Source organism: Vidua chalybeata, chromosome 1, assembly GCF_026979565.1.
Source record: "Vidua chalybeata isolate OUT-0048 chromosome 1, bVidCha1 merged haplotype, whole genome shotgun sequence".
Lineage (NCBI taxonomy): Eukaryota > Metazoa > Chordata > Aves > Passeriformes > Viduidae > Vidua > Vidua chalybeata.
The window spans coordinates 101,858,749-101,878,205 of record NC_071530.1 but is presented as its reverse complement, the minus strand read 5'-3'; the positions used below and the strand labels follow the sequence as shown (position 1 = coordinate 101,878,205).

General features: G+C 38.9%; 1 protein-coding gene across 4 annotated transcripts in view; it reads right to left on the bottom strand.

Annotated features, from left to right (window-relative positions):
* The window catches only part of PPP4R1 (protein phosphatase 4 regulatory subunit 1), a 65,017-nt gene that overhangs the window by 21,799 nt on the left and 23,761 nt on the right, over positions 1-19,457 (bottom strand). For all 4 annotated transcript variants that reach the window (XM_053962893.1, XM_053962902.1, XM_053962876.1 and 1 more), the window contains 5 exons: positions 6,811-6,953; positions 5,322-5,468; positions 3,649-3,756; positions 2,857-2,922; positions 607-765 (listed from right to left, as the gene is read on the bottom strand). In XM_053962893.1, the coding sequence (XP_053818868.1) occupies positions 607-765; positions 2,857-2,922; positions 3,649-3,756; positions 5,322-5,468; positions 6,811-6,953 (623 nt within the window). The remainder of the gene's footprint in view (positions 1-606; positions 766-2,856; positions 2,923-3,648; positions 3,757-5,321; positions 5,469-6,810; positions 6,954-19,457) is intronic.

Below are 19,457 nucleotides of genomic sequence, written 5' to 3'. Positions count from 1 at the left end.
TGGAAGTAGTCTGCTTAGTAACAAACTTAAGGTTTAAGAGTAAATCTTCAAGATGGTAAATAATAAAAAAACCCCAAACAAACAAAAAACCAACCTAACCCCTCCCAAACAACAACAAAAATCCCACCCAACCCCCCTAAAAAAAACCACAAACAAAAACCCATCACCTAAGAAACAATAAAAATTTAATTAATAAGAAACTCCCCACCACCAACATCCAAAACACCCACAAAACCCAAAACCAATCAACCTCCAAAACAACTGCAAACTCCACCATGCCCTCCCCCAAAAAACAACATGGTGGTAGAGAACCTGAAGAAGTACAAGTATATCATAATTAATTTTCCAGTTTTGTTAATGATTCTCAGCAATGTTAAGTCACAGGCAATTCTGTAGCTAAAAAAAGTTACTCCATTGAGAGAGTTTTCCTTACATGCTGCAGGGACTCTCTACACCCATCAATGAACTAATCAGTTTAAGAACAATTTTGCTTGAGGTGCATGGAACAGGTTAGATTACCCACACCCATGAGAAGTTCTACATAGAGTATTGGAGTAAAATCCTTCAGATACGACAGCTATTCAAAAAATAAAAACCAATTCTTACCCATCGTGAAGGATCACTAATCAAATTAATAAAAAGGGTTGATAATTTTGTCCTCCGGACTTCCTGTGATGTTGCACAAGAAACTGCCATGAAGCACTCAGCACAGGCTTTTCTAACTCCCCACACATTATCAGAGCAGAGCTGGAAAAACCTCGGCAGCTGTTAGGAATATAGCAAGTGAGTTTGCAAGTCTTAATAAGCAGCACTTGTTTCAAAAGTTCTCTTTTCACATTCATTTTCTTTACCTGGTTGTCCACCTTCATACTCAGATGCACAGTTTAACATTTGCAAGACAAAGAAAACACATTCAGTAGCTTCTAATGTGCTGCTTTCATATTACTTACAGATACAGACAGGGAAAATTCACCTGTCTGAAGAATAGCAAGCAAGTATTAACTCTTAAGACTGATTTATACCCCAAAAAATGTCCCCAAAAAGCCCAACTTCAAATACACCCCCAAGACCAACGAACCTGTTGTAAGACAAGACCTCATGTCTACACCATTCTTTTAAAGCAGGTACAAGAAAAATAATACTGATGCATTATTAGAAAGCAATTCTTTACTGCAAGGGTAAGGCATTGGAACACACTGCCCTGGCAGATCATGGGTGCCTCAAGCCTGAAGTGTTCAAGGCCAGGTGGATAAGGTCTTGAATAACCTGATCTAGTGGAAGGCATCCCTGCCCATGACAGGGGAGGTTAGAACTAGATGATCTTTAAGGTCCCTTCCAAACCTTAACATTTTGTGATTCTATGACTAACATTTTACCTATCAAAGACCACTTCAGATTTTTTGTAAGATTCTTACTGAAATGCAAAGGAACAGCATCTTCAGAAAGAAAAAAACTTCCTTTTCTACCTACACTTCTCATTGTTAGATTTATCAACCTCTGCCACCCTCTATCTACAATGCAGGACATGAACTGCAAGAGGAACAGGGGACTGAGAGAAAGACTGCATTTGCTCAAGAGAAAACATGTTTGAACAGATCAGTGGTTTTACTAATAAAACTGAAGCATTTTGAAGGTGCTCAGGTGCTTGGGGCTTTTTGGACACAGTATTGGTAAGGGTGGACACAGCTGCCTTGGCTTGCAACAGGCACAGTGACAAAACACGAGTAATCCAATGGCTGTTGCTACAGCCTTGTTCACAGTTATTGCTACAGCCTTGTTCAGAGTTACTGATGTTCAGCTGTTCCTACTCTCTGCAGCCAAGTATTCTGGACTTTGCCTCTAATTAAAAAAAGCTTCTAGGTTAAAAAAATACAGTTTTATCATTCAGCTTTTTACACCCCTCCTTTTTCCTAACAATAATCCAAGAAGAGCAGAAAATGGCATTTTCTGTTATAGAAAGAGAACCCCAGCTGTCCTGCCACACATTACTGCTTTCAAATGAAATAATCATCACTTTTTTATTTCATAGTAGTCTAAGTGCACCCTCTACAAAGTTTTAATCCAAATTCATTACGCTAATCACTAAAAAGGCAGCTGTGTGAGAGAAATCTATTTCCATCCCAAATCAGGAAGCACATGGGATGCAAATCCACACAACTAAACTTCACTACCAAATGACGTGAATCACTCAATAGCTAGAGAAAATGCAGCAAATGCTTTATGAGCATAAGAAATGGCCTGAGAGCCACAATAGGCCTACCTGTCCCAACACCACTGCAGACCCTCTGGCTGAAGTCATGCCTGCATTTACACTCTGTCCATGTAAGTCCCTCACTAATTCAGGGTATTGATTCATCAGCCTCTGCTGGCCCTCAGCAAGCTCATTGTCCACATTCCCAAGAGGAGAAAGCTTGAAGAGGGATCCCAGAGCCTGCCAAGCTGATTTCTGCTCCCTAGCCTCATCCTATCTCCAAATCTATCAACATCCACTAGAGCTCCCCAGACCCACCATGGGAATGTGTTTACAGTTAAGGATCCTCTTCTCACCACTCCATCCAGTTCCCTGCTTTTCCATTTTGAATTTGTCTCTCTTTCCTTTATGTCATTTGTTATTTCTGAGATTCACTTCTTTCCCTTACTTTACTTTCTCTTTCCCTCCTTTCCAGAAGGCTGTTTGAGGAAAACTGACTTGAAGAAATTAAATCAATACATAAGCCTCAGCATTCCCAGCACTTTATCCCCCCTGCCATGCTCCCCTGTATCTGCAATCTCTCATGAACTGCCTTTCTTCTGTAGCTTGTCTGGCTCCATTCCTGAATTGTATTAAGAAGAAAAACCCTTTAAGAAATGGCTTACCAGCATTTCTTCGGTGGCTTGCTGTCCAACCACACTGCAGATATCTCCAAAATTGGCTGCACATACCTTGCAGACAGAATGCAAGAAATAAAGACTAAGACCACAGTTTTAATACCAAGAAATCCAAGGGGGAAAAAAATAAACAACTTTTAAAATCAGAAAAATGTGTTTTGGTGCAAACTCATTATGAGCTACTTCCCCATTCCATCACTTTCCACGGTTTTTAAAAAATAAATAATTTTCTTTTCTTAAAAATTAGTCAGTCTTTTTTAATAATAGAAAAACCCCAGAACGTAAATGAAAAGAAAAGAGGATAAAATGTATTTGAGGTGCTGTCAAATTAAAGAACACATGCAGCTATCAAGGGAAATAAGCTATTCAATGCCAGGATGAGACCAAAGCGCAGTATCCACACCCAAACATCATGATGAAATACTGCACAGAGATATGAGCTCAGGTGGCTGACACTTTACCAGCCACAGTTGGTTCACATTTTCCTGGTTACCAACATGATCATAAGGACAAATGCCCAATCACAATGCAGCTATCTATAGCATAAGGACAACCAGATTCTTTCTTTGTTTCTAGTAATAAGAGTAGTGATGCTGGAAAAAAAACCTCAGTGTCAAATATTAAAATTTGTGGAAATGCAAGATACAAAAACCCCCACAGCTTTCACTTATACATGTCACAAATGAGATCTACCAGGAAAGTTTCTTAGTCACATGCAAATTCCAAGCACATGACACATTTTTTCACAGATAATCTAGACCAGATGCTCACAATTCATACCTTACGAACATGAAACATCCTGCAGTCACAGCACATCTCGCAGAACCTGGGAAGCACAAGTCTTTCTGTGATGTCCTTTCCAACCATGGAGGCCATTTTGCACATAATCTAACGACAAGACAGACACTAATCAGAGATGCTTGCACAACACACCATTCTGTGTCAGCTAAACAGAGGATTTTTACATCTACTCTCCATTCTGATGAACATAATTTTACCGAAAACTGTGAAAAATATTAAAAACAAAATGCCATTTGAATGGAAAAGGTTTGGCCACTTCTACAAAGAACCGTGTTTCACACTTCCTTGTCATGACATGACAAAGGTGTAGAAGATGACATTAATCTACCAATAAACTTAATCAAATTCCCAGCTAACAAAGATAACCAGGCTCTTAGAAATTATTCTATCTTACCCAACAGACCTTTAAGAAAAAAAAATTCATTATTCTTTTTTACTACTTCAATACAAAATGTATGTATGTACAATTAACAGAAAATTATTGACAATTAATATGCTTGAGACTTCTGAGTCCTGTATGGTTTAAAATTAATTACAACACTACACTGCATATATGCAACTCCCAAACATAAAATTCCCAAAGAAACGTACCACCCAAAAAAGAACTCTTCCCTCTAACTGATCTTTCATTTTAATTTTTACTCAAGCTTAAAAAAAAATTAGCTTTAAAAAGCAAAAAGAATTTTACTTTTACCATTCCCAGTCATGTCAGTAGAACAATTTACATTCATTCCCCTACAATAACAAATGTTATTGTCTAACCTCTAGGAGGTTGATGAAATACAGAAAATTCTGTCAAGTTTCAATACCTTCAAAACCATGACGGCAGATAAAACTAATCTGCTTATACTTTATTCCCTTATGTAATTGTAAGCTTCATCAAGAAGCACTAGAAATTTGGTGCCAAATGCAACAGTGCTGGAGCCTTTTTATTGTTCATTAGTCCAGCCACTGCAGGAAAGTAAAATATCAAATGATGTCTCTCTCAAGCAAAAAAGAAAAGAAAAAAAATTCACCCAGCAGAAAGCATCAATATAAATTGCAATAAAAAAAGGAAACAAAAGGGCCTACATCTGCCATTTCTCCATTATAAATTAACTAATCTGCTTACTATTTTAATTCAACACATACATTTTAATTACAAAGGTTGTGTCTAATGCAAAAAAACCACCACCAACCAACCAACCATGAGTTAATCAACGCAGATGCTTATTACTTTGTCCAATAAAACACAACAAAATCAATAAAGAGAACAGACATACAGCAAGGAGCAACAGAACTGAGACATTAAAGCTTTTGAACTGATGGAAATTTTCCACACAGGCAATTTAAACTCCCATAAAATAAACAGACAAACATTCAAAAAACTAAAAAGCCAACATAGCAGATGCTTTAGGAGTCAATAAACACTGTCTTGTCCAGCTGGGTTTTTTTTTTTTAATAGCATATGTAAATTACTGGATTTAAATCTTAACTTGACCAGGGCGTACAGCACTGACACAGCACAGAAGAAGTTACAGATTTGTTACAGAGAGGGAATATAACATTTTCTCTTTAGCAATGGCTGCGCAACTTGGAAACACACCACCACCATCACTATCAAGCATTCAGGCAAACTTTTGGCTGTGTGATTCGGCACTGCTGTTACTTACAGCCACAGCTTCTGTCTTCACATCGTCGTTGCTGTCTGGAGCTGTCAGATCTATCAGCACAGGGCACACTTTGGTCTCCACATCGTATCTCTCGATGAGTTCTTGCTCCAACAGCACTAACAATGCTGCCTGGCTTGTTTTTCTGACCTGCCATAAAAAGACAAAAATTGAACCAAAGACAGTTTTATTTGTTGAAATACACACATCCTGTATTTTGGAAGCTGTACCTATATACCAACACGCAGTGAGAGGACAAGTGCTTCACAAGGGCTTTTGCAAGCACTTCATGTTTGCTCTCCCGTGTTTTGGGAAGTATGGGGTGGATACCTGCCTCAGCTGACAATGTGCAGGTGTTTCTTGGGTTCATGCACTATTTGTTTTAATGTCAAAAAAAGCAGTCATGGCAAATCTCATACAAATGCGTTAAGAAAAAGCAGCACAATTAATGCAGAGTAACAGATTTCTAAGGAAGATGAATTTTACAAAACAAATCCTCTTTTTCTGAGATTAACAAGAAATAGGCTGGCAAGGAAAAATTGTTTTATTTCCAATGCTTTAAAATTCTGAGACGCAATTCTGCTCAGTCCCATTAAAAAAAAAAAGTGCAAAAATAAGATCCCCATTATTGACTTCATAGTTTGCTAATTCCTACCTCTAAAAGGAGTAATTTCACCAGAAGAGAAAACATTACATACAGCAAGACACTACATATACTGCAATGCAGCAATTTTGGAAACACCTTTGAGCTCTTTGTTTCAGAGATCTGCAGCCCAATGAATGATACAACAGAGGTTAACACAATGAAAACAATCACTGAATCTTCTAGCAGAAGAACATCAAACAGAAGTAGGGTTGTTGTATTATATGTGTATTAGCAAAACAACTACTAAGAAAACTATGTTGGGTTGTTATTTTTAACTATGAAAATTTTGAAAAGGGCAAGCAAAAAAGTGACAGACTCAAAAGGCCTAAAATGTTGAAAATAATGTATCGACTAGCATTAGTCTAGTCTGAAATGACTGGAGAAGCATCAAGAAAGCTTTGGACAAGCTAACTTATACATGCAGAGGAACAAACCACATTTCAGTCCAAAACGTTTACTGGATTGATCTACAAATAACTGGTAGTGAAGGTACATCATGGTATTTAAAAACTGAATTATACAAAAGACTCAGTTTTTCATTACTACCATTCCTTTTTGCCAGAATTTAAATTTTGTAAGCTTGTCTTAATGACTAATTTTGTCATATGAATACAATATCAGATAAAAGGCCCCAAATTAGGACAGATCACATTAGATCTAAAAAACTGTCATTACATTTTCTTTAAAAGATTTTCTTTAAATAAATTTATAGTCCCACGTATTTCATGTCTATTCCAAATCCTTATATCCCAAAATATAACACACTTGTAACCATGCTAAATTTAAATAATTTGGCATCACAATAGTATTTCACCAGCTAGTAAACTACTGCTACAAGAAACGTACCTGGTTATTCTGGTCTGCGAGGTATCGCACCACAATTGGTAGTAGGTATTTGGAGAAAGCATAAGGGATTGAAGGTCTGTTTTCTTGACAGAACATAGCAATATGAGGCACCTGTTCCATCAGTTCTGCCCGCACTGTTGGCTCTGTAAGGGTCAAAACAAAACCAAAAAAATGGCACAATATATGTTTACAAGCATGCTCCCAGATCCTGCCAGAGAAAGCTTCTTACAGTACCCTACATACAAAGTATGCTCTCAACTGTTCATGTCAGTGTGTTTGTCAAGTTCCATTTTGGTATTTTTTTACAAAACCAGTCTGTGCTGCCAAACTACTAAAAAGTCACATCTCACACTCTTAGTAATAAAAAAGAAGAGGAGTAAGACAGCCACCCAGCAATCAAACATTATGAGTATCAGAATTGTCCAACTCCCTACGAGCATCACCTACTTCACAGAAACCTCCTACGCTGAAAGTCAGCCCAGAGCTGGCACCACTTTGAGAAGAAAGGAACTGAGGAGGAGTCTGGCCTTCAGAACTGAGGAGGAGTCTGGGAAAGATCCCACTGAGCAGGACAACCAGCCATAACCATAGATGCCGTTCTTCATTCTTTGCTTTTTAATGCTACTGATGTAATTGTCAGATGGAAAAGATACTGCATCTTTCCAGCTGCTTCTGTTAAACCTTTGAGATGTGTTTCTCACCAAAGCTGGTGATTATTTAAAAAATATTTAATTCAATTTTCAAATTCAAGAAATGGCGCACTGCCTGGATGAATCCTAATCCCCACAGAATATGCACATATATCTGAGGGATGAGAGAAGAAGCAAGAGAAACAATACAGACGTAGATTCAATTTCAACTATTAGAAAAACAGATTCAATTTAAGAAGCAGGACCATATTACATGCCTAACTTCTCCATGGGGATTAAAAAAAAATCAGAACTAAGTACTTCTGCCCTTTCAGGATTTGCTGATATATGCAGTTACCACTGGTCTACTGATTACTTACAAAAAGACATAACGTCAGTAACAATTACTCTCAAATCATACTAATTTGATTTACAATATTTTAAATAATAAGATGTATATGTCACAGTATTCACCTTAATGAATTTGTACCTAAAAGTTGTTCTGGTAAAACTTAATGGTATAACCTGAACCATCTTCCTTGGAATACTTGTAATTAACATGATTTATTAAAAATACAACCTTTTGTTGAACAGAAGCATTCAACATGCATTTGTATTTAACACGGCAAATGTGTGCAGCATTTGCCTTTCTTGAACACTGGCTACAATTGTAAACTCAGGTCTGAATAAAACATAACAAAGACAAAGCAAGTCCCCTGCAGTGTGCAGTCTTTTCTTCACTGAGGACAATGAGAACAGAAAAGATCACTGCACACAAAGTAATTAAATGCCTATGGGTTCCAGTTCTTTCACTATAGACTTAAATTACTTTTCCTATAGAAAAACACACCAAAATCGGAGGGGACCTTATAGATCATCTAGTTCCAACCCCTGGGGGTTGGGGTTCCACTAGACTGGTTGCTCAAAGCCCCATCCAGCCTGGCCTTGAACACTTCCAGGGATGCTCTGGAAAGTTTATGAGTTGCTGACCAAGTTGCAGAATGAAGTCTCACACAAATCAATATTGTATAGGCTTGCTGTTCATGACAATAAAGTAAAAAACATCTTCTAATCTGCTCTGTATCTCTTCCCAAATGTTATCAGGAGCACACAGGAGAGAAACATTTTTATTTAAACTTCAGATGTTCTGCAACATGTGCAGGTTTAACTCCATGAGCAACACCGGCATCCTGAGGTTCGCATTGAAGAAGTCAGATCCCGAAGAGCACTACACAAACCATGTGCAAGTTTTAGTAGATCTAACAAAAATTCACACCTTAACAAAATGCTGAACTCTAGTCTAGTGATCAAACACTCCATTTGTAGCTGTGAATGTAACAGCTGACCAAAATATAAATCTGTAACTAGAACAAACTAATAGTTAATGAGATTATTAATTCTGAAAGTTGAAGTCTTCGTATCATACTAATGCAAAGACAGAAAATATTCCTATTGTAGTAACCTATCTTTTACTTCCTTATAAAAATTTGCCAGAGCAGTCCTTAGAACACAAGGAAGAGAAGGTGCAATTGTTCATTAGGATGAGGTAGTGTGGGGGGGGTCAACCAAAGTAGATTGTGTGTTTTCAAGAGTCAAGTTGGCAAAAATATCTATTTTCTTCCTACATTTAATTCAGTTCTGGTCCTTTTATCTGACAAGGCATGGCTTCTTCAGTTCTGGAAGAGGGACTTGAAGTGTGCCTGAGAAAGGCAACTTTGACACATGAATGTTTTTTTTTCCACCTGTGTGACAACCCATCCAAAGGTGGCTGAGTTAAAGAAGCCTTGCACCCTCCATTTGCAACTGCCCAGTATCCACTGAAAGCAGAGCAACAAATGGAAGAGTCATTCCTTGCTGAGTACATTTTGAGATAAAGACATTATCTCTGTAAACAGGCTGTACATAGCCCCTCTCCCAAGAGCAATTTGTCTGAAAAGAGTGTAGATGGCAAACACAGCAAGATGAAGAACCATCAGACTGGGCAAGGAGGACGGGAATTTGTTAGACAAGAAATGGGAACCAGTGCCCAAAGCCAGGGCTGGAGGAACTCATGCTCACCTTTCTCAGAAGGCTGTTATTTCAAGACATGCCCAAGACATGATCAAGTGGCACAAGAGACTTGTATAACAAGACTTATCCCTAGGGTCTTCTTCTCCCATCTTAGGACTCATGCCTTGTTTTTTGTGGCAGACAGAAGATGACTGGGGGAAGGGAGGGAGAGAGGGCAGAGGTTAAAGAGGATGGAGAGTAAGCAAAATCAGTCTGACTGAGGCTGCATGCTTGGCAGCAGTGCTTCTTAAATGGCTTCTAAATTTGCTTCGGGCAGTTCCCACCCTCCCAAACACAAAACCTGCAGCTCCCATTTATGCCAATGCTACTGTTCATGCAGCCAGACAATAAATCTATCAAAGAACTGATCTAGCTGATGCAGCTTTTGCCTCACCACAGCAGGAACATTAAACAGCAAGAACTGACACTTAATATTGATCTCCCTGATCCATCACACCATTCCCTGAAGTATCAGAACTGTCTGAGGATGGAAGCAAGCAATGGTAAAAGAAGGTGCTAGAACTCAGGGGAAGAAGCAAAATACTGAGAAAGCCAATTTATTCCTTTGCCTAGTGTGAAGCTGTGCAAAATGTTCAAGCCAAGCTCTTCACAGAGTAACTGCACACTCCTCATTTGATTGCAGTCTGAACTCTGCCTTGATGCTGAAGAAAGAGGTATTTCTCCTCTGCTATCAAAGCCGACAAGAACTCTGTATTAAGCATATCAAGAGCTGTGTACATACTTTAGACACCAGGCACTCAAAATGGAGAGACTGTTTCCATACCTCTTTGACACCTCTAAAGTTTGCCCACTGATAATGCAACAGCAACACCCCCTTTCCCTAAATTGATGAAGTTTGCTGTGAAACTGGATTCATACATTTCTTTATGAAGCACTCCAGTAAGAGTGCAGGATGTACCAAAACCACAAGATCCTTCTCCTTCAGAACAGGGTTCATCTATTATGCAGCACTTATGTCAGCTGCCTAACAATACTAATGACCTGCAGATGTAAAGTGAGCCCCTTCCTGAGCTACTAAGTCAACTCTGGCTCTGTGAAGAGCACAGGCAGATGAGACAATGCAATTAAAGACTTGAAACATTCATGCCCAGGAATGAATTAGAACTGTAAAGTCACCTTAGTTCTTACGTTCCTTAACTTTTAAGTATGTGGCTCTAGGATCTTTGTAAGGTCAATTCAAAGCAACAAACAAGGAGCGCTGTGTAGGGAGCTGGCTGTGTAACACAACACCGTAATTCGCCATCAAAAGGCATTTGTGCTGTTCTGGGGAATTACTGCCGCTATGCAAGAACCTGAACCTTAAGCTTACCAATTTAGATAAGAGCTCAATTCTTCCAAAGGCTGAAGCATATGTTCCAGTGTGTACTGAACAGAGCCTAATCTTGCAGTCTGATGCAGTTACAGTAGAGCTTTTTTTTGCATTATGTTTCCTTCAGACCCAAGCAACAACACCAAAAAAAATCCACTGAAGTCAGAGCGCTTTCTCATTCCCTTCATCTATTCCTCAGCTCTGTCTTTAGCTTGAACAGATGGCAGCTCCAAGCAGGGATTCCAGGAGACTTCAATACATAACAGTGTCTGCCATTTCAGTTTTTAAGCCTCCCTGTTGTTTAAAACCAAATTTACAGCTTGGTCATTGTGCTAGTTTTGGCTGGGACAGCATTCATTTTCTTCATAGTAGCTGGTACGGGGCCACGTTTTTTACTTTTGCAGGAAACAGTGCTGATAAGGGATGTTTTAGTTATTGCTGAGCAGCACTTACACAGAGACAGGGCCTCTCCTGCCTTTCACCCCACCTCACCAGCAATCAGCAGGAGATGAACAAAGAGGGGACACAGCCAGGACAGCTGATCCCAACTGACCACAGGGACACCCCAGAGCATGGCGTCATGCTGATCACATAGAGCTGAGGGAAGAAGGAGGAACAGGGGGAAGTTTGGAATTGTAGTGTTTATGGTCCCAAGTTACTGTCAGGTGTGACCGAGCCCTCTTCTCCTGGGGATGGCTGAACAGCTGCCTGCCCATGGGAAGTGGTGTATGAATTCCTCACATTCACAGTGAAGGCTTGAGCATTACCCTGGTTGTTATGTTCTGTGCTTATAAACTTAAGGCAGCTTAAACACTGTATCCGGCACAAATCCAAAACATGGCCCAGTATTAGTTACTATGAAGAAAATTAACTCTACCTCTGCCAAAACCAGCTGTTATCAACACAGTGAACAGTGCACAGCAGTTACAAGTTGCTTCATAAAGCATAAACTCATCCAAGAAGGGGAACACGTCTGTAATCTGTGGTTTTTGCACTGTACAATACAGTCAAGGACCAGGCTTTCACACAGTATAAACAAACCAAGTCAAGTGTCTATTTTAGGCAGTCTGGAAAAATATCTGTATACAGCTAGGTTCTACATAACATTTTCCTCGAACAGTATTTTTCCGTTTGGCAGAGGAAGTATTTTTAAATGCTGATCTTTTCAAACTATCTCTTGAAAGTACAAAGTCTGTCTATTCCTTAAAGTAGCAATCTGTTAAAAAGAAACCTTGCAATTTGTTAAAACAAGATCTTTGAAAATAAGTATTAATAAAAAAGACTAGATTTCCTTACTCATTAGCATTTTATTTCATTCTCTCATGTCTTGTGTATTACCTAGATACAGAATTACACTGAACTGAGTTTTAGGAATCAAGCAAAATTAACAGAATGACAGAAGACAGAAAATAGCTTCCATTTCTTCTGTTCATGAAGTAAGTTTGAAAAGAAGTTTCCAGAATAAAATTACGCTATTCTACCTCTCTTCATTTCCAGACCACACAGAACCATCAAGATGTTCAAATTAGCATCTCCAGAACCTGGGCAGACTTTTTTCTGCATAAACTAACCCTCAGTTTTAGCTATTTCACAAATGACCATTCATATCAATATCCTAAAGTGACTCAAAATCATAGAAGTAATTAACTATTTCTTCTTTGTCCATGAAAAAACAAATTTCCCCTAAAACCTGACACCATCTCTCATGTAAAGTGCCAGCACGCTCACTTGGCTACTCCTAGCACATACACTCAGCTTGGATATATAAATGTGTAATGTTTATTTCAACCCAGCTGAGGCTTCAGTTCACTCTGTATTCCACTTGAGCTACAAGGAAGTAAATCACCACTATCAGCTGCATACTGGAAATTAAAAAGGGATTATTTTAGAACTGCACAGTGTAATACCAACTAATTGCTTCAGACCAGCTATTTATAAATCAAGTCATTACTCCAGAGCCACCCCACAACTAGATTTATTTCATAATGCTTTATTCTGCAGTTACGTACAGTATTGGAAAAAAAGTCTGCAGTGCTTTCATTATCCCACTATGACCATTCTGAAACACAAGCAGCAAATTTCCACTACATTTGTGAGGAGTTTAAAGGTTTTTGTGTTGTAAAACTGTGTATGAAGAACAACCACTGATGATGTTAAAACTGCTTTAACTGACAATTTTTATGAATGTTTTAAGTAGATCTGAATATTAATAATATTGCCCTTTGTTCTTATTAAGGGTTGTGAGCAACAGGGAAAGGTGTAAGTGCATGGCTTTGCATTAACATTTCCATTTTATAAAAGAATAATTTACAGAATATCCTGAGTTGGAAGGGACCCAGAAGGATCATCAAAGTCCAACTCCTGGCCCTGCAGAGGACTACCCCAAGAGATACACCATGTGTCTGAGAACATAGTCCAAATGCTTCTTGAACTCTGTCAGGCTTGTGCTGTGACCACTTCCCTGGGGAGCCTGTTCCAGTGCCCAGCCACCCTTTTCTTAATATCCAGCCTAAACCTCCCCTGACACAGCTTTATCTATCCTCTTGTTTCCCCAAAGGTAACTTTCCATTTCCCTCCTTTTTTTCCTTCTACAAACATACGTGTTTTCTCTTTTGATTTCTACCATTTCCCATTTCATCCTTTCGTCTGACTTTCTTACCTCTTTCAAAGATAAAATAAAAGCTAGACAAGTGGAAATACCCTGCAACCAGAGCCCATCCCTTTTAGCTTAGGAGCCCAGCAGAAAGGCTGATGTGTCTGATGCATGTGCCACTTCAGTAGTCAGGCTCTTTTCCCCTACTAACCAGAAATGGATTTCATTACTGACTGGCAGAGCAAGGAGTGAAACACAGATTAATGAGGAAGGGTAAAGTCACCGTTAGTCACTCATCAGATGCACAGAGAGGCAAAAGAAGTTTACATCAAGCACAGGAGAAAATTCTTAGCGTAGCACAAGGTGGGAGATGAGGTATGGAAAAGATGGGGAAGGGAAGAAAATGCAGCTGGAGATATTGGCAGCTGGGAAAGGCAAATATTAGCATTCCCATTAATATTGCTTACATACCAAGATTTTTGTTAAATCAAATGCTGCAGTATGTGCTGTTTGACAGGTAATGTTGGCATGTCTCAAAATACCAACAGTAGTAATTGAACTTACATAAATAAAGCCATTTAAGCACACTATTAAGTAATTAGGGTTGTGAGGCCATCCCCATTAAGCCTGATTATAGAGCTTAAAAATTTAATGACCAATTAGTCAAATAATTGTTTACAAAATCAGGTTGTTTTAGAAACTGCATTTACAACTGATTCTTTGCAGTAAAGAGATTACTTTTTGCTCAGAATAAAAACATTCCAGTTGGCTATATTCAGACAAATAAGCACCAGCCCCTCAGGATGTCATTTTATTTTCCCCCTATCATTTTTTTAAGAAGGTATCTATGTGTATATATTTCATAGTAAGCTACATTACACGTGCATTTTAGAAACAAAGATACAGACTTTCACTTTTAAAGAAACTTCAGAAAATAAAATTTAAAGCTTCTGGAGCCTCTTGCACACTAAGCAAAATGCCACTAATGCAGTAATTCTGGCTGGGGCTAACTTTCAAAGCCAGTTAATTGCACTTCAGCACACGATGAAATCTTGTGTCATCTGAGCCACTCACAAGCTGGTACAAAAAAAAATTGAATTATACTTATTTATTTAAGTCAATAACTTAGACACAACACCCTTGTTCAAGCTCTCACAAGCCTGTGACTAATGTACATTTGAGAATGAAGAAGACCCGGCTATCTTAATACAAAGATAAGCATTTTTCATCTAACAAGGGTTTATGGGGGATAACTTAACATTTGCCAAGCACTGAGCTTATATGCCAAACTACTTCTTGGCTTGTATAGATTCAAAGACACCATAAAAACATCTAAGTGGGAAGTCATACCTAACATGCCTAAAGAAAAAGAGAAATTACAAAGTGATTGAACAGCAGATTCAAAAGCAGTACAAGGCCGCTTTCTTAGCTGTCACTACTTTAGGAAACTTGGTACCAAAGACAGCAGGGAAGTCCAGTTTGGGACTGAAAAATACCCAAATTCTACAGAAAAATCACAGATTTAACAGCAACATCCAACTACAGCAATGAAGACAAACACTGAAGTCTTACAAACTCCGATTCAGAGAAAAGGTTTCTTTAGCAAGTAAGGGCCTTGGGGGTAGAGGATTATTCCCCAAATGCCACTGATGGGTTTCCTCCATGGAACAGCTGTTCTGTGTTGCCATGTACATACAACAGCAGCACATGACACCAGGGCAGAGCAAATCCTGTGTTCTGCCAGTACTGGAAGCAGCTCATGTCCACCTGAAAAATACCACCTGAAGTGGGTATTTTTTTCCAGTAGAAACACAACATTTTGTGATTGATTTTAAGGCTACAAGTGTGAACTGGAACTAATTCATTACAAAAAGTCCAAACTACCCTGTCAGGAGAAGGCACACTTTATATCACTTGTATGTCCAGACACAATAGTAATAAAAACTCTCACAAAATACACTTCACTACAACTCCACTCAAAGGGTCCAAGTGAGTTTCCATCAAAAGCTATTTCTTTCAGATATTTTTTTTTACAAAAAGCTTTTATAAAACCAGTTTTAGAGCTGATACTTGCTTTTGCCATGATGCCTCAAAAAATGTGTCTTGGCTAGCCAGTTGGTATCTCAATATATGTATCAATCATAGCAAACCATACTCTCATAATTTTCTTCCATCCTACTATCATATTTGGACCCAGATATTTTTCTAGTAAAGATTATTTTTATTCCACATTGAAACAGTATTTAGCACAACCAAGATGACATTTAGGTTCTTAAAGTTTTATCACAGTAGATGAAGAATGAAAATGATTGGAAATTCTCCTGATTTTAAACACAGAAATGGCTGTCTCAGCATAGCCCCAGCTTATTAAAAGGTATTAAAAACAACCAAACCAAACCTGAAAAAAGCTAAAAATAACGCCAAACTAACAAACCACAAACCCAAAGAATTTTTAAAAAAACTTAAGACTGATTCTTTTTCAAGCAAAGACCATGTCTGAAAAACATCAACCCAACTACAAGACTTCTGAAATTGCATTGTATTAACAGCACAGAGGACTCCCTGGGCAACTTCAGTATAGCTGGTATTTTTAGTTCACTGCTGTACCTCTGTTTTAGAAATCAGCATCAGTAGCCCAAAAAGAGAACAGATATTGTGTATCCTGGGTATATTCTTCAATTCCAACCTCATTATACCAACTAGTGAAAAAAAAGTAAAAGTGCCTTACTTTCTGTGACTTGATTTGACAAGAGAAGACAAAGAGCTCCAAATGTTAAAAGAACTGGCATAAGACTAAGAAGCATCAACAATTAGAAATGAAAAACCTTGTACTTCATCATAGTTTAGTTTGACTTCCAAGTTTGTTTTTATTTTTATTTATTTAGGCATTTAAATATGAAGGTTTGACTCCAGGATAGCTCTACCCATACAAATATCTTGCTCCAACCAAGCAAGTTAAAACACACAGGCACTTTTACAATGTTTTCTTATTCCAAATTCAGGGGCTTTTATGTTTTATGGACAAATTGGAAAAAAATATACTATAAATGGCAAGAAGCAAGACAAAAATTAACAACTCTAATAGTAACAACCTTAAACATAAACACACAAAAACCAAAACCCCTGCAACAAAATCAAAAAGCCAAAAAAAAACCCCAACCAAACAAAAAAAAGACACCAACCCAAAACCCACTGTGCTGCAATATGAATTACAGTCAAGCCCATATATTAAGAAGATACAAAGCAGATCAAGTTCCCTAATGAATTTTCACATGGTTTATAACACAAGGATATTCTAATAACCTGTCTTACCGAAACCAGCCAAATCCAATACTGCAACTGCTCGAGGCACAAGACTCACAGTTAAGTTTGCAGAAATTTAATTTGTGGGGCAGCTGCAGAATCCAGCGCTACTAGTTTGGCAGATCTGAGACAACTTCTACAATGCAGGAAAAGCCTGAACTGCTGCTTTTACTGACGCTGAGAAAATATCAGCCCTGACTAAAAATGTACCCCACCCTTGTTAAAGGCAACAAATTGATTTGAGCTCAACTCTTGGCTTCCACTACACTTCTGCCTAAATAAACTTCAATTTGAAACGCTTAGTTGGTCACCAATGAAAAGCCTAAGGCTACAAGAAGCCATTTTCCCTTGGACACATCTGTCCTATTTTCTGAACTGAAGTGGAGCTTCAGAAAGTTTCTGATGCTCAAAACTATTCACAGGGCCACACAAAGAGGCAATCATATATGCAGATTTCAGAAGCAGAGCTTTGCTAGGAAAGCACTCTATAAACAGTAGCATGCCACTCTTCTCAATTAAAGACACATTTTATTGTAAGTGAATACTGACTTTTTCCTTTTTAAAGAATCGTTGGAGAGGTACTCAATACAATTATGTAATGCTTACAACATTGCTACTTTTCCTGGCTAAACAAGGACATTCCCTTAGAAAAATAAAACCATGCATTTTAAATTAAGACAGAATAACAAAAATCAGCAGAATATATTTTTACCCTTGGAAAGCATTATATTCTGTAGTTCCAGAAGAAGGGAGAAAAAACAACAGACATTAAATAGAAGAAAGAATCATTCAAGACTTAATACAAATTTCTCTCCATAGCACATCAATAACAAAAATGACCAGACCTTTTCTGATGTTCTGTTGCTAGACTTTCTTCCTTCTGGTATGTCAAATGTATCAGCTATTTTGAAATCATGCCCTTAATTCTTTCTGGATAATCTTTATGCCAGAATTTTGTCACAGCTCTGTCCACATCATTATTCCCTTCATCCACTTCCCCATGACTTTTTAAGCACTCCTTTTCTTTCGTATTTGTTTTTCATTTTTCTCTTGCTTTTGCCTTTTATTCCAAACACTCAGCAGTCCCAATATATTGATTAGCAACAGGCACACTGGATCTACAGAGCCCTCCTACTCTTAGCAAAGAGGGTGCACAAGCAAGCTCACTACACTGGACTTCAAGAGCAGATTTTTGGTATCTTCAGGGATCTGCTTGGTGGAGTACCATGGATAAAGCCCTGGAAGGAACAGGTGCCCAAGAAAGCTAGTTAATATTCAAGGACCACCTCCTCCAAGTGCAGGAGCGAAACATCCCAACAAAAAAAAAAGTAGTCAGGCAAAAACACTGGGAGGCCTGCACGGACGTACAGGGAGCTCCTGGACAAACTCAAGCAAAAAAGAGGAAGCCTACAGAGGGTGCAAGCAAGGACTGGTAGCCTAGGAGGAATACAGAAAAAGTGTCCAAGCTGCCAGGGATTGGGTTAGGAAAGCTAAAGCCTCAAAGAATTAAAACTGGTCAGGGATGTCAAGGGCAACAAGAAAAGGTTCTATATGTACACCAGTGAAAAAAAGAACACTAGGGAAAATATGAGCCCTCTCTAGAAGAAAGTGAGAGACCTGGTTACCCCAAACATGGAGAAGGCTGAGGTACTCAATTATGTTTTTATCTCAGTCTTCATTGACAAGTTCTCCACCTGAGTCCCAGAAGGCAAAGGTGGGGATTGGGAGAATGAAGAACTGCCCACAGAAGAAGATCAGGTTCAAGATTGTCTAAGGAACCTGAAGGTGCACAAGTTCACAGCATCTGATGCAGTGTATCCACAGGTCCTGAGGGAACTGGTGGAAGAAGTGGCTAAGCCACTATCCATTGGATTTGAGAACTGTGGAAGTACCCATCAACCTGAAAAGGGAAAACAAACCCCTCATTTTCAAAAAGAGAAAAAAAGAAGACACAAGGCCAGTCTCACCTTGGTGCCTTAGCAAGATCATGGTGCAGCTTCTCCTAGAAACTGTGAGAAGGCACATGAAAAATAAGGAGGTAATGCGTAAGAGCTAACACAACTTCACTAAGGCCAAACCATTCTTGGCAAATTTGTTGGCTTTTTTACAATGGTGTTAAAGTATTGGTGCATAAGGGAAGAGCAAATGACATCATGTACCTGCAAAACATTTGACACTATCTCCTTAAGTCCTTGTTTTTAAATGAGAGCGACAAAGATTTGACAGATGGCCACTCAGTGGATAAACAGCTGGCTGGATGGTTGCACTCAAACAGTTGTGGTCAACAGCTGGATATCCAAGGGGCGACCAGTGACATCTGGAGCTCCTCAGGGGTCAATACTGGGACCAGCACTGTTCAACATCCTGGTGGGTGACATGGACAGTGGGATGGAGAGCAGCCTCAGGCAGTCTGCCCACTACACCAAGCTCTGTGGTGGGATTGACATGCCGCAGGGAAGGGACAGCAGTCACAGGGACCTTTATGAAGGAGAAGTGGGCCCATGCAAACCTCTTGAATTTCAACATGGCTAAGAGCAAGGTCCTGCACCAGGGCTGGGACAAACCTTGGTACCAATGCAGGGTTAGTAGAGAATGGATTGAGAGCAGCTCTGAGGAGAAAGATTAGGAGGTGTTGGTTGATGAGAAGTTCAACATGACCCAGCAATGTGCATTTGCAGCCCAGAAAGCCAAACACATCCTGAACTGCATCAAAAGCAAAATCGGCCAGCAGGATGAGGGAGGG